Source organism: Conger conger, chromosome 8 (assembly GCF_963514075.1).
Source record: "Conger conger chromosome 8, fConCon1.1, whole genome shotgun sequence".
In the NCBI taxonomy this organism is placed as follows: Eukaryota; Metazoa; Chordata; class Actinopteri; order Anguilliformes; family Congridae; genus Conger; species Conger conger.
Window position 1 is genome coordinate 15,552,741 of NC_083767.1, and position 16,647 is coordinate 15,569,387.

Below are 16,647 nucleotides of genomic sequence, written 5' to 3' on the forward strand. Positions count from 1 at the left end.
ACAAAGGCCTCTCGCCACTGAAAGACTCGGTTGTGGAGAAAATTACTTTGTAACTGTTTTGGAACTGAATGACATGTCTGTCAGAGGCTGATGAAAAAAAGGCAGACTGAGGTTTTAGTTTTTGTCACACCATGTTTAAATGACAGTCTCCGAGTGATGGTGTTCCAAAGTCCAATACAATAATTGGTTTGCAACACTTAATTGTGAGCCAGCTATTGATTTGGCGACTTATGTTTCACGACTGTCCAAAATAATTAATTTAATTTCCCCTTGGTCATATCAACCAGTTTTACAGAATTACTTTTTTTTCATGCTGTGACAAAACTAAACACTTGCATAAGCCAAGGGTTTAAAAAAAGAAAATAGGTGTTGGATTAGGACAGGATTGCAACATTGTAATGCCGTATAATAAAACATTAAAATATTGAAAATTATATTGAAATAATATTGAAAAATGTGACTCCTTGTATTCAGCTGTTTTCCATTTGTGTTTATTTCAAGTGCCGTTCAGCCATTAATGATTTATGAATTTGAATACAGCAAAACAGGATTATTTAACGGGATTTGCGATTTCTGCATGACTGAGCAGAAGCCCTTCTCCAAAGCCGTCTCGGGTTCCCAGGATGAAGTCACGTCTAAGTTGAGACGTCGGGGGTTAAAGGTGGAAGTCTTGCGAATGTGGCTGTGTGCGTGTAAATAGAATTCCACAGCGAAAGTGTCAACAAGGCAGCATGGAGGATATCTGAGAGCTGCAGGCACCTGTGGGGGCCAGACACAAGTGTCAGCGGTAATTAGTGCCTTTCCCCAATCGCTAAAGGACATGAGCCGCGCGTGACGCGAGGAGAACAAATGTGTAGCTCCAGATTAGTCGCTGGAACGGCAGAACCGAACGTGTTGAAAGGGAACAAATTTAAACAGGCCCGTCTCGCTCGGTTTTCTTGTGTCGGTGGCATACACAGAAATACTCTGTGGTCTCCACAGGCTTTTTGTAATTATGTTTCAGCACTCAGATTTATTTTCAGTAATAATGTCACCAGTCCCACTTCCTATTCTAGATGAGCGTTTCCTGAAGGAACATATACAGCATATTAGGCTCATTTGTTCTATCCATTTACATGCTGTTCTCAAGTCATTATTCTGCTCTCAGATTTGCCCAAACAGAGAAATAAGGGCTGGCAAGGAAGTTCAGCATTTTGAGTAGTGAATGCCATCTCCTCACCTCAATGTACATTTTGAAAAGCTTTAACCCTTCTGTTTTCTTAAGGGTCAAAAATGACCCACCACTATGTTTAACTGCAGATAAAACCCCTTAAATGATCTTTTTTTCAACTGCAAGTGATGAGTGACAGGTTTTTTCCTCATGCAAAATAGACAAATTTTGGGTTTAAAATTAAATTAAGCTGCTTTATTTTAGGGGTTTAGTGAAGGCAGGTCATGTTTTACCCTTAGGACAAGGGGAGTATACAGAATGTTGAGACTACACAAGGGTTAAAATATTAAAGCAATAGCTTAGATATAAAATCTGTACTGAAAAGGTCAATAAGTAAAAAGTCACGGATATGAAATAAAAAAGGTTTAAATGTACTGTCCCGGTGTGTAGGTCTATGATGGTATGGAGAGGATATGGTGTGACTGGACTGAGAGCTGGAAGATGGCAGGCTCTGTGTGAGGTGGTTGAGGAAGACATCTTGGGAATTTATTACTGCAGAGTAAGCACGTGGAATGAGATTTACACAGCAAAAGTGCAAATGTCTTAGGACGGCAGAGGTCGTACTGTAAGAGCACTAGCACACAGCCCTGCCCCTAACATGACAGAGGTTACGCTGATAATATCCTCAGGATAACACAGCTGAATTTCAGAAACTATTTCAGGAGATAAATGGAACTATGGATACACATAGGGGGAAAATAAGAACAAACGCTGTAGCAGAAGCTTTTTATTGTACTTATATGAGCTAATGACACAAATACAAATTGCCATATACAGTATACTTTTTTTATAAGTGGTTCATGACTGTGAATTATTTCCCTTGTGCAGTATTGTACACAGCAACATTCATTGTAGCTATTATTTTCCTTTATATGCATGCTGGTTAATACAATAGAACATTCATTTGAATGTCTTCTTTTGTTTCTCATTTGTTGCTGTAGGATACCACTAATCTCTTTTCATTGGCCACCTGCTGCGGCCTTGCTGTTATCCTGAAAGGGGTTAAGGGATATTTCTCAGACACAGGGAGACAATGTACATCTTCCAGGAAGACTTCGTTTATTTATTTTAACTTTATTTAAACAAGATCATTGAGATTCAAAATGTCAATGTTGGCCAAGATGGTTACAGTTTAAAAATAATACAGATAAAATGCATATCAAAATACTCCAAAATTGAAAACAAGATTCTAATGTGGTACATGGCACCAAAGCTAGCCAGAACATAGACATGCCAAGGACATTGCCTGTTGATCCTTAATCATAGACTAATTAACCACAAGAAAGACCTGCTTAACAAGTTTCAAATCATTTTGTAAAGCATTCCAGGTAGAGGGAGCAGAATACACAAATTCCCCTTTTCCACCTCCATACTGACAGCGGGGACAGACAACATGAATAAATCCTGAGAACATAGACAATGACCTCCAGCCCTTTTTTTGGTGAGATACGGCATAGCTACATCAGTGAGGTGGCAGTAGAGTTGCCTTGTGAATGAAAATGTACCAGTGGCTGAGTCTACGGGTGGCTTGCACAGGCCAGCCAATCTGAGTGTACGAGTGCAATGGTGCGTGAGCGCTTTACAGTTGGTGATGAATCTTAAAGCTCCATGATAAAGAGTATCAAGAGTTTAAAGATGCATGTAAATATAAAACATCATTGTAGTAAAGTATAGGCACAGAAGTTGTGGCGACTGCTTCAAAAGAAAGGCGAGCTTAAAATAAAAACCCAGCTTGAACTTCAGTCAGAGCTGCTGAACGTGTGGCTTAAAAGAATGAGAGTCACCAATTAAAATTCCAAGGAATTTGTACGATGAGACAGACTCATTTCCCCGAAGAGTAAAAATACCTGGGAGGTTTGCTGGCCATTTTCCTGGCTGGGATAACACCAGGGGATTAGTTTTGTTAGCATTGAGACAAGCTTCAATTAAGATACATAGCACAATATCAAACACAGTATACAGGTTTTCAGATAAATAATAATTTGGTTCATCAGCTCATCAGCACATACTGTATATTTAGCACATAGACAAGGAAATCCTGTAACGTTTAGTTGATTACATGAGAGAAGCAAAGATATGATGATTATTTTCTCTATATGCAGTTGACGATCAAAGGGATTTATTGAAAAGAGTCTATGAATAGAAAGAGTCAAGACCCTGGAGTCCGCTGATAAGGAACTTCATTTCTGTACATGTGCGCAAATCAATCCCAATCTCCAGACGGTTAATGTTCTCTTAAAAATGGGACTGGCAGACTGAATAATTTAATGATTTCAGTGTTTTTTCTGACCTAAAGGTTGGTTTCAGTAGTGCTTTTTGTCAGAAACTTTTTCATTTTCAGATATAATTAATCATGATTTGTGATGTAAATGTAAAGGATGTAAAGGATCAGCAACTGAAGAATTAATTCATTTTAATGATACCATATTACATATTATAGGTTCACAGATTTTACAGTAATTACACGTATTATGTATAAATGCCTTATATCACACTCTGAAGAAGGCTATGTAGCTGAAACGCAATGGAATTTTACTTCCTATCACTTGCGTGGCCAATACATTTTAAGTCTAATGCAAGAAATCAGCTTTTGTAAACGTATTTGTTGACTGTGCCACCTTGTTCTTTTTTGAGAACAACCTTTGAAATATATTTTTTCAGTTGTCTGCCTTGCGTGGTTTTTGTACATTCACAGAAATCGGCCATAACAGAAAGTTTAACAGTATCGCTCTTCATTGCCAAAATGAATGAGAGCTCCTGACTCAACTGGCAAAGGTATCTCCTTATAAAGGCTGAACCATAAACTTTACAGCAGTTTAGTATTTGTTATGTCATAGTCAGTGTTCCTGCGAGAGGCCTGGCTTAAGTAGGCTGTGGTTACTACTGCATAAACACCATTGAGCTACCCACCAAGAGCCTATAGGCTACCAATTGTTAGTAGTTAATGTAATACTCTTCTTCAATCATTGCTAGCTCTCCTATAGCATCACATTAGCTCAGGCGAAAGAGTCGTCTGGCTGTCGGAGGGTTGCCCCTCCCGGGCTGTGTGTTGTTCAAGTGTCCCTGAGCAAGATACCTAACCCCAAAATGCTACTAACGAGCTGGTTGGAGCCTTGGATGGCAGCCAATCGCTGTTGGTGTGTGAGTGTGTATGAACGGGTGAACAAGAAGCAGCAATTATACAGCGCTTTGGATAAAGGTGCTATATAAATGCCAACAATTTAATCATATATGGCTTATACTATGTAGTGCATTGCATGTGTGCCAATGTCTACAGTATTCCCTGCAGATGCAGGTGGCCTAGACCTGACATTAGAGCAGTTTGCAACTGATACGGACAGATTGTTGTTGTTATTTGTTTGACAGCAAGGCTTAGATGCGTCACCAGACCATGAGCCTAGCTCCAACAGTGACAAGTTGAGGAATAAAGTAAATGTCTCTCAGGGTGCTTCGTAATTTCAATAGCTTCAAAGGAGACTGTGTGAATCTCGTAGCCTTGATCGCCTCGGTCCGTAAGCCTAATTCTTTTGGGAGAGAGAACTATGGAAGATAGAAGGCTTGTTGACGGCAGACATATTAGGATTAAGGCACAGCGCGCATCTCCTGCTGAAGGATGGAAAACTCCTGTGCGAAATTGGTACACTCAGTCAGTGCTCACAATGACTGAAGATAATGCAATCTCCTTTTGTGTTGTGTCAGACTTACAGAGAATCAACTGTCCAACAAATTAAGTTAGTGCAGACGATGATACTCTCCAAAGGCAGGATTGTTTCTTAAATGGTATGAACAAAACCCTGAAATTCAGTGTGTTCAGCATCTATGCTGTCTAGATACAAATCAAAAGGTAGTAAATATTTGAAACCAAACCTGGAATTTATTGCACCTCTAGTAGCATAACCACTACAGAACTCTAATAAGCAACAGATGTTAGAACAATTACTTTATTATGACTTCATTACCCATAAACCTTTTTCTTAAACCAAGCTTAAACCAAACTTAGCTGTTTTATACAAAAGTAAAAGTTACTTTCTGAGGGAAAACCTCATAAAATTAGGCCAATTTAATACAGAATTAGATTGGTCACTATGATTAATATTATGAGTCATGTCTCATTTGTGAATCAAAAATTCACTTAGAGGTAGCTGTTGTTCCCAGGCCAAATAGTTGCTAAAAACAATTGTGCCAGTAAAATGGCTGCCTTCACCATCTTGATCAATACACCAGTTGTGTCAATCATTAGTAGACTACCTAACTATGGAATTGCCCATAGCAAGAATAAACCATGCTAGCTGGAGGAACCCTATGACCTGGATAGAAGCACTAACTCTTGGCAGATACATATAATACCAGTTTCCTGAATTAGCATGGAATATGTTTATTATGTTTATGTTAATTAATCGTTTTAATTTTAAGATTGCGACCAATGCGGAAAGGGGAAGAAGGGTTGTGAGAGCTATACAAAGGTGGTCAGGGATTGGACAGCTTTGAGGTGTTACTAGGGTGAGGTTTAGTGGTTGGGAGTTTTGGTGAAATTGTGGGAAAGGAGAAATTAGGGATGAGACACTCTGAAAACTGATGAGTTATTTTGTTAGCAGTATGTCAGCTGTAACTGTTGTGACGTACTAGGACAAGTTGGTGAGGGGTATCAGAGGAGACAAACAGATATAAGACAATAGGTAATATGGCCATTATTGCCAGCAAGCAGGTACTGTACATCTCAATATTATCTCAAGATGAATTGTCCTATTTCCTATTGCATTTTTGTGTATTCTTCATGTATGGATGTAAATACAATCAGCACTGGCATGGTCTGGATACCGGGATACAGGGGGCAGTCTGTAGCCTAGTGGCTAAGGTACTGTACATTACAGGGACCTGGAAGGCTGGTAGTTCAAGCCCTGGTGTAGCCACGATAAGATCCGCACAGCTGTTGGGCCTTGTTTGAGCAAGGCCCTTAACCCTGAATTGCTTCAGGGGGGATTGTCCCCTGCTTAGTCTAATCAACTCTAAGTCACTTTGGATAAAAGAGTCAGATAAATAACAAATTATATATTATTATTATTATTATTATTATTATTATTTATTTACCAGACTCCAAGGATTATCCATGCACTGTAACAGGACGAGCCCCCCAGCAGCCTCCGCTAACACATATTTTAAAACACATCAAACTTGTGGATTTGAGCAAGGCCATTATAACTGCAACATGCAGCAAAACATAGCAGGACTGCTGAAGATCTTCTCCCACGTGTACACTGGGAATATGCTGGTCTTGGTGATAGAAAGGTTAATATTTGACGTGGGTTTCTTAGCTGAAATGATTTACTTGGTAACGTGTGAAGAGAACACAATGGCAGCTCTGTGTTTCTCTATTTACTTTAACTCCCTTCCTGCCCTAATCATACTCCCCTTTTTCCTCAAAAATTAGGTCATGGAAAAGTCATGTTTGAGACAATTAACCTGCGCGACCCCATTGTTAGCATTAAACTGTATTTTTATTTATTATTTTTCAAATAGGAAAGTGAGGTCACAAGTGAGGTTTAGTCAAACACAGGCTTCTAAGATGAGGGGTTCTGACTCCTGGTATTCAAGAGATCTTTTGTGATCACATTCTGTTTTTGAAGGCCGATAAAATACACTGCAAAAATATGTCGTAACTCAAAACATGAATGTTTCTCTCTTTGTGAGGATTATACATTTCTCCTGTATCTACTGAATACAATGTATCAAGGGCACCATCAGTAATGTAGTGGATGCATGCATTTGCCAAACTAGTTTTCAATCCCAAACACTTTTATTGTACTTATGCAGCATCGTCTTCAAGACAAAAGACAGAATACTACAAAGTGACCAAGATTTAAGAATAAATAAAAGATGTGAAATGTATATAGGCAATAAAATGTATCACTTACAATATAAAAAGAAAAAATGCAAGACTCAGTAGTGTTTGAGTTTTTTTGGAATTCAGGGGGCTCAGAAACTTTAAAATTCACTTTTGTTATGTGTGTGTGCGCACGCAAGTGTGCGTGCTTTTGTGCATGCGTGTGTGTGGATGAGTAGGGTGAACTAGGGTGAGGAATGTCTTTAAATACATGGTGCCACATCACACTGCAATTCCCTCAACCCTGAGATGACCCCCCCCCCCCCCCCCACCCCCACCTCAACAAAAAATAAAATAAAATAAATGACAAATGACACCTGGGAAAAAGAGTTCTAGTGTGCAGCTACTCATAAAAAATGGTTTCCCTGGCCCATTAAATGATAAAAATTTGTTACGGTACGAGATCACTTTGATCTCCGTGCCAGCAAAGCCCTCCTCCTCATCAAGATTCTGTGGTCTGTCTCGTTCCCTTATTTTCCTTCCCCTGCCCACCATCTCACCCGAGAAGCTGGCTTTTTCCTCAGGCTCTTAACCGTGTCCTCGGTGAACTGGCATGCCATTCGCCGTGTAGCTGACGTTCCCCATTATACGTTCCTGTTCGGTTACCTTTGAGTACGGGGTGGGGGGGTGGGGGGAGTGCTACTCTTGCCACATCAAAACCATGTGTGGAGTGGTGTGCGCGAGTCCACCCGTCGCACATTTAAAACGCACCTTTTACACGAACCGCTATGTACTTCGCGACCTGCGGAGTTTTATCTATTGTAAATAAGGAGGTAATTAAAGTCATACCATGCCCGTGAGATCTACTGCACTTGTGGCCGAGGAATTTCAAGCCATTGATTTCCCAGGCGATGGAATCCAGCCAGCGTGTGCTGTCAAAAAAAACTCCCAAAAAACAAAGAAAACAATGAGTGCTGTCAGTCAAGTGCAACGCTATAGCATGATCCGTGAGATTAAAGACACATAAAAAAGATATCAAACACATATAGGGCGAAGCATCTGAAGAATGGCCTGTTTATATAACTAACTTTGTATACACAATGTTCTGTCTAGTGGAGTGGGTGTATTTTTACTGTACTGCATGGAAATCAATTGCCGCCTTGAGGGCCTGGGTTTGGATTAATATACTGTAGCATGCATTGTCCGTTTACAATCTCCGGAGAGCAAGAATCATCTTGCTGCAGCTTACATATCCTGACACTGTGTCGTTTCTGTTGGAGACATTGTTAGTCGGCCTACTCACTGCCAAAAGCATCCTATTCAGTAGAAAATGTGGTTACTTAGATGTGTGTGACTTTTGATGTGTTCATGTTACAGTCTTACCACACACAAAACACAAATGTTGAGACAATAGGAATGTCTTTGTATTCTTATACTTTGTATATGTACAAATTTCTTGATTAAATGAAGAATGAAGGAATATACTAATGATGTCTATATTGAATGAAATGCAGTAACATCTATTTGCTGAAGTCATGTGAAAGTGACCTAAGGTGATTTGGCAGCTTGGTTTTTCGCAGAGGTAATGTTCCCTCCTAGAACTATAAATTGGATGCCAGATTAAAGTCACTGCATTACCTAGTGATTTGAATGGCTGTCTTTGGTTTAATAAGCCAAAATCAATTAGTCTCCCATTCGAGTCCTTATTTGACTTCTTTACAGGTATATAGGTAAACCATATACAGGTTTACATGTCTGCTAGCCCAATACCTGCTAGCAGACATGCTAAGGAAATACATGGAACTAATCGGTATACATTTTTGGTTGTTATTATTGAAGTATATTAAAGTTAATCTTAATCTTTCTTTGGGAATTACAGAATTATAGAAAAGGGTGCTCTTTGTGAGGGTAGTCTTGCATTTCATGTGTGTAAAACTTGAATGTTTTAACAAGTAATTTTAATAGCTTTTCTTGGAGGGCTCATGAAAACAGTTGATAGTGTTTATAATGCTGTGCTGGGAGATCTTAATAGTTCTGGGACAAGGGGCAGAGGGCCACGCGGGCGGGGGAAGGGCGTATATTAGGCGAGACGTTCTGCGTTGCCTAATTGTGGCCAATTTTGCAGTTATTGGCAGAATTTCTGTTCAAGGTGACAGATGTTGATGAAAAGTGCGGAGAGTGGCGTGTTTGATTTAAAAGCGGGACGTCGAATTCCCAGGGCGCATTGCGCGGTGGGGAGCTTGTTAAAGACCCGGGCCCATGCTCCTGTTTTTACTGCCTCTTGTATGCAGTGAGCGTTTCTGATTTGAGACGCTCGGAGGGGCTGGCTAAAGGCAGCAATGCTTCTCTGTTGATAGAAGCAATCAGTTTGTCTTTGTGGAAGAGCACCTAAAGGAGGGTTTTATTTTCGAGGGACAATTAGGACCCTGAGCCCAGAGAGAGACAATGACCTGAGATAACATTCCTGGACGACTTGTGAAGTTCTGTGTGAGGACAGTGAAATCTTCCAGGACAAGCTGCGTCCAGTGTCAGTGTTGTGTCTCGCCCTTCTGGTTTAGCCGATAGTCATGTGTTAGCATATGCAAAAAAATATTAATAATACAAAAATTATATAAACAGCAAACCTTGTTTTGCATTTCCTATGGACAATTTCTGTGGCAGTAATAAGCGGCTATGGATGTTTAAAAGTAATATTACATGATATAAGTAGTGCTAAATTTGAGCTTGCAGAGCGCAATGTTATGTTATACCTTTCTGTATGTTTTTGTGTTTAGTTGTGTTTTCATGAGAAGGGGTTCCTTCATGTGAAACAGGAGATTCCCTCAAGCTGAGAACAAGAATTCACAGTGCAATACTTTGTCCTGTAATGACTGTTGAATCATAGCTACATACTTTAGTTACAGTCACTACACTGGTATGGTGCTTATCCTACAGGTTTCTCCATTTTTAATATTCTGTAGTATACTGTACATTTACCACACTTTTCATCGTTGTCTTTAAACAGCTATATCTTGCCACAGGGTCCAGATTTTAAATCCATTTTAGGTTGAGGTACGGCATGCCGTCATGGTCTGTCTAGCGGCTATTCTAGTTTGAAAAAAGTATACATTTTTATTGTCACTGTGAATGAAGTTGACACATGGAAAAAAGGACAAACTTAAAAAAGAAAAAAGTAAAACCTGCAATGGTTTTTTTTAACTACGGGTATAGCAAATCCCTTCGCAGTAGATTAAATGAACCTTAGAAGAATGAACTTACTCACCCCTTCGCTATGCTAAGCAGTGGGCATTTTTATGAGGTAATTTGTTTTGTTTTTTCTCTCTTTTCAAGGAGTGCAGGATTCCCAGCATGAGAAAGTTCTCACAGTGTCAGGACCTGGAAGCATTCACAGCCCAGACTTTCCCCATACCTACCCTCGCAACAAAGTTCTGGTCTGGAGACTCGTGGCTGCACAAGGAAACATGCGGATACAATTAACCTTCGATGAAAAATTTGGGCTGGAGGACCCAGAAGATGGCATATGCAAGTAAGCGCTAGGAAATTTGTGAAAGGAATTTGCAACTTTGAGTCATGCTTCACAGGAAGTCAGTATTTTCTTATGGTGCAATCACGAATGATAATGATGTTGCAGATGATGATGATGATGATGATGTGATAATTATTATTATTATTATTATTATTAGTAGTAGTAGTAGTAGTAGCAGTAGTATTGTACTTTATGAAGTTTATGCAACAACATGAAGTTGGAAGTTTATGCAATAGTTAATGCATGTACTGTATCCACATTTACCAATACATTCAAATAAGATGACATTTTTCTGTAGATTTCAGTGTGAACTAATGTCGATTAACATTCACTGGGAACATGCCTATTGCTGTTTTCATACTGTCAGTTCATTGAGCCTTAGACCCGTAGAGCTTCATGGCTGCCCGTTTTTAAAATAGCCTTTGCCATGGAATAGAGAGTAAATATGAACGATCCACCAGCCGTTTTTGTCTTCTGGGCACTGTTGTAATGACACAGAATTGCCTTGCCTCACTCACCACAAAGGGTTAGTAGCTGCCGTTCCAAGCAGCTACTACAATGTTCATTTCTGGACAACCACACTCTGTGTTGCTTTTAGCGTCCAGCCTGTGTTCCAAACATGTTAATTTCTGCACGACCACACTCCGTGTTGGTTTTAGCTCCCAGCTTGTATTCAAAACATGTCCGTATCTGGAGGACCGTGCTCAGTGTTGCTTTTAGCTCCCAGCTTGTGTCAGCTGCACGGCAAGCTCGTTGAGTCGGCCTACATCACCGTCGGCCTGTGACGGTTCCGCTTAAATGTACGTGGCCGTCGCGTTCCAGCGTATCGTACATCATGTTTAACCTGCCCGGTTCCCACGCACCCAAACACGCCCCTGCGTACGGAGTGCAGCTGCTGTAAGCAGAACGGAGTGGCCAGCATCAAGGCCATTTGTTCCCAGGGAGCCCCCCTATGGCCAGTCCATGCATCACAATATTGCAGTGTAAGACACCAGCCCCTCTCCGTAATGTCCTCCTAGTAATTTAAGCGCACTTGCCATGACAAGCCTGGTGAATCTGCCGCATGAATGCATTCTCTGGGCCGTCTCCCTCGCGAGGGAAAGTCAATACATGCAATCAGGCAGAGCGATGATTGACAGCCATTTGGCTAGGGCCGCCACGTTCAAGACAGCACAGGTTATCTTGGAATAAGAGCCACAGAGGCATCTTAGACATAAGGGAGAAAGCATGCAGCCAGGCTTTTTCATGGCCTCTGTAACATTCTTATTGCTACATGCAAAAAATCATGATCCTGTTACTGATTTTTCTGAAGCAACATTTGCATATCGATCACAATAATCAACCCTGTGCACTCACAAGTACAAACACCACAAAAGCGCAAGTGTGCACACATGCACACATATACGCACACGTAGATATATACACACACGGGAATGCACATGCACATATATACATGCACGCACGTACACACACGCACATATACGTACGCGCACACATGCACACACATGTGCACGCACACATACAAATGCACACAAACACACACCGACACTTGTACACGCACAGACACACACACACACACACACCGCACATATTTCCACTCAATGGCAGTGGAACGGCAGCAGACTGCTGGCCCTGCCGCCTCCCACGACACTGCACTCTCTGCTCTCTTCTGTGTGCTGACTGTAGGTGGAGATATGTGATGTGAAACACTCACAGAATGAGGCATTGCTCGGTTCTGTTGCTTCATTACACTGAAACAAGTCAATAACTACGATTTGCCATCTGCTGACACTTAATAAACACTGATGGCCTGAAATAAAAGAATAAAACTGCAAAGCAGGACAGTGCCACATGTAAATTCAGCAAAACCCCTCAGGATTGGAGAGCCTTTGTACAGCTCTGCTTGTTTCATAAAATGAAGGACGCGGGGCATTGTTTTGTATAGTTTGGGTTATTGTAGCATATATTTTGGCTTGTGTACAGTTTATTCAAAATATCCATTTCAATTAAGATTTTTTTTTCAGGACATTTTGCAACATATACGGCCTGAGGTTGCTGGATATGGTCAGCACTGCTGTTAATAGGCAACCCATTGCATTTTAATATGGGCCAGACTGCTAGCAGTTTGTAGGGCAAAAGGATGGAAGGACTTCTGAAATGGATGAAAGGAGAAATTTTGTCAAAATTTGAAAGGTAAACAGGGCATGTAACGTTGTTTTCAGACTTTGCACAGGTTTAATGTAAATGAGAAGATAGTATGTTAATAGAACATTAATTTTTCAGAAGTCATGTTAACATTTGGAATATTGACTTATTCGGAATAATGGCAAGCTGGATGGGAGGCTATATGCACATGGAAACGGTGATATGGTAAACAAAAACATGTAAAAATGTGTAATAATTGAGCTGGGGAATCTATCTCCTGCTGTATTATTTATGTGCCATCTGCTGCCAACACCAAGGTGAGAATTAGTGCAGCTGATTGGCTTTCATAGGCTGAATAGCCCTCCAGAATTAGGGTTCCGCATTAGAAGAAAAAGGGTAGAAGAATAATATGTCACGATGATGGTTCTTGCCTGGTTCTGGCCAAAATCAAAGTTTAATTTGACGAGTGGAATGTCCCCATTCATTTATTTCATCTGTGTAGCCGGTTAGAAATTAAAAATGCTGGAACTTAGAGAATGAAAGCAGTCTCACTGAAGCTAAATATCTACATTGGCATGTTTGAATGACATATCCCGTAAGGGAAATTAAGCTGCAAGGAGCAGACCCAGTTTGGCAAAAACCTCTGAGACTTTTATTGAAGACTCCATGACTGCAAGGTTTTGCCAAGACAATTATAAGGACAATGCTGCAGTTTATGGATATGCCATTTGAAGTCCTTAGACACTCAATTCAGGCCCTAGCCATGAAAGACAAAGGGCAAGACAAATGTAGAGAAAGGAAATAAACCATGTTGAAATATAGCTTATTGTTCAGTGAAAATGGCCAGTGACTGAATATACACAGTGTCCACGTCCTTGAGAAAGAACTCTTTCACCAAGTGTCGTAGGTTCTCGAAAATACACAGCCGGTGATATCTCTTATACAACCTTTGCTATTTGTTTTGAGAATCAACTGTTATAACTTGTTGCTATGGTGATGTTTAGTTTTATGTCACGATATATGGACGCAGTTGACAATTTGAACATTTTCGTTCAGTGATTCCGAACTGTAATGAGGCAAAGTACAGAAATACCTACCGTGGCTGTATAGGAATATAATACATGGCTGTCAACCAATCAGAACTGAGTATTTATCCAAGCCACGGTAAAGATATATAAAGTATAGACTGTGAGTTCCGCTTCTTTATTTGGCTCTGTGCTCCACAATTTTAGATTTATAATCAAACAATTCACACATGATTGAACACACCTGACTAATTGGAAACACCTGTGAAGCCATTTGTCAGAAATATTATGGTGCCCTGAAATGGGGGCTCTATGTATAAAAAGTATCAGTATATAGAAAAGTATATAGAATTTACTCCTTGTGCCATTTCATTTAATTAATTTTCATATTTGACAAAACTTTGAGAATTTGCCTATTCAGTTATTTCTGGAAAGTCATGTAGTTTACTGTATAGTGGGAGAGGTTTGTGGCACACACTGTTGCTTCCTAATGGACAGCTTAAATAACCTCAGACCTATCGCATTTTAAAAATGTGTATTCAGTACATTTAAGTAGTAAAGACAGGTCAGAGAAACAGTAAAAACAGTTTTGTGCAAAATTGTACAGAAGAAAGTGTCATATTGCCGAGAGCATAGAAAGGTGAGAACATTCCAAGACCTCCCGGAATGCACTCATTTTTACACTTGACATCTACCTGTTATGCAATCAGAAATTCAGATATGACAACAGTGCATTTCATGTTTGGTACCAATATTGCTTACACAGCAAATGGTGTATCACATTATCAAGTATTGCTACTTTATCATCCACTGTATTTCCTTCACATTACAACATTTTATCATTATTACATCATGGTTCTGCAGTCTTTCTAATAATCTTGGCCTCTGTAGGCAGTACCAAGGGTGGAAACTCAACATTTACTATTACAAGTTTATCACAAATAAATTTTCTTGTATCATGAACATGCCACCTCTGTTGTCACCAAAAGAACTGGTAGCTCGTAATTCTTTCACAACCCGTTTAAGGTTGTCCAAAATGTATTTGTAATATACCGTTCATCGTAAATTCAATGCAAACTGTGGATAACCCGATTGCAATGGTCCTTCGATGGGGTTGGCTGCAGCAGTAGTACCATTTAGTGGTACCGTAGTGCCCCCAGAGAGCATCATATGAATGAGAAAACATGCTTTGTATGGAAAGAGCATTGTATCTCTCTGGACTGCCACAGGCCACTGTGTGGTTTTATTAATTTAGCTAAACTGCACTGATCTCATAACAAGGCATTGTTTGTGGAGCTGCCACAACCCGTGTAATTGTGCCACAGGTCTTCCTGATATTGACTCAGTGATCAGGAAAATGAAAGTTAATGCCATTTGTACGTGATTGCTCTCGCAGTGTACAGCCAGAATTAGCATGCTGTATAGAAGCTTGATATCAGGACAGTTATTTACATTTAGAAGAATTTGTAGGGGCATTGGGCAAGAACCATAAAATACATAACAAAATAAGCATTTTTAAACGGTGTTTAATCTGCTAAACGGCATGAATATAGAGTGACAGTAGAGTGTTTATTATCCAAAATACCATGAAATTATGACGAACATGTTTTAAAAACCCTTCTCTTTGTCAATTCCAGGTATGACTTTGTAGAGATTGAGGAGCCTACTGAAGGGACGATACTGGGCCGATGGTGCGGATCTCAGCCAATACCAGAAACCCAGGTGTCCAAAGGGAGCCAGATCAGGATACGCTTTACATCAGATGAATACTTCCCATCAGAGCCAGGATTCTGCATTCGCTATTCCCTGCTCCCAGTGGTAAGAGCCCTTTTCCCAACCTTTCAGTGAGTAGAATTCCTAAGAATTCCTAAGAATTCTACGGCGTGAGTAGAATTCCTAAGAAATCTACTGCAATGTGATGTGCGGTAATACTTCATGTTTAGATTCAGGAACTGACTTAGACACAATTGTGTCCTCTCTGAATGCAGAAGAGGAATGTTCTCTGTCTGATGACCTGATGCATTGGTCTAGATGTTTCCCTGAGATCATGGAAGCTTTTGGCATTCATTTGGCGTCGAAGGCCTATCGGCACGATCAGTCCAAGCTCTGAAGACACTAGTTGGCTTACTGACCCTGAATGGATTAATTCTGTCATTAATTCTTTCTACTGGAAATAAAGGAGGGATTAAATAGACTGAGCAAGAGCTTGGCATTGAACACAGGATGTGTCTATGAGAAACTGCCATATCGCCCTTCTCTTTTCTCCTTGTCCCAGACCACCCACAGAGAGGCATAATGCACGGTCCCTTTCAGTCTATTTCAATTTCACTTCACCCTTTCAATACTCTCAATATTTCTTCCTGTCATTCTTCAAGCAAGAAAACAAACTAAAGCGTCAAAAAAAAAACAGTGCTGTCTTGCCCCTGATTTAGCCACACATTTGCTCAGGCTATTGTTAGAGCACAGGGCACAGACAAAGAAATCATACTGTATATTGGCATCATGGCATTAGATGCATACAAGTTGTGATAAAAGCTCTCAAAGACTGCAATTCCGGCCCTATATACGCACCAGGATTGCATTGAGTTTCAGATGTTCAGGAAAAGCATTGGCCAACAGCCAGTTGGCATTTAATTATGCAGTGTGAACGCATAATGAACCGAGTACCAAGGCAAAACCGATAGCGTATGCTAACAGAAGCTGAGAAGCTCAAGAGTTCATGAGAAGCTCAAGAGTTCATCAAGCCATGCCTGTTAATATGACTGACTTTCAACAGTATGTTATCAGTGCATCATAACCACTGCATCTTCATTCTGACTCCAACAATGGACACAATATACACTTAAGGCCAGATCTACAAGGGGACTGTGACCGCTTTTTGGACTGAAAAATGGTCGTTATACGGTTGTAATAGCTACGT

At 40.3% G+C, this 16,647-nt stretch overlaps 1 protein-coding gene across 1 annotated transcript in view; it reads left to right on the forward strand.

Moving 5' to 3' along the window:
* The window catches only part of LOC133135146 (platelet-derived growth factor C-like), a 67,285-nt gene that overhangs the window by 33,046 nt on the left and 17,592 nt on the right, over positions 1-16,647 (forward strand). Inside the window, exons 4-5 of the mRNA XM_061251939.1 lie at positions 10,362-10,557; positions 15,365-15,545. Coding sequence (XP_061107923.1) covers positions 10,362-10,557; positions 15,365-15,545 — 377 coding nt within the window. The remainder of the gene's footprint in view (positions 1-10,361; positions 10,558-15,364; positions 15,546-16,647) is intronic.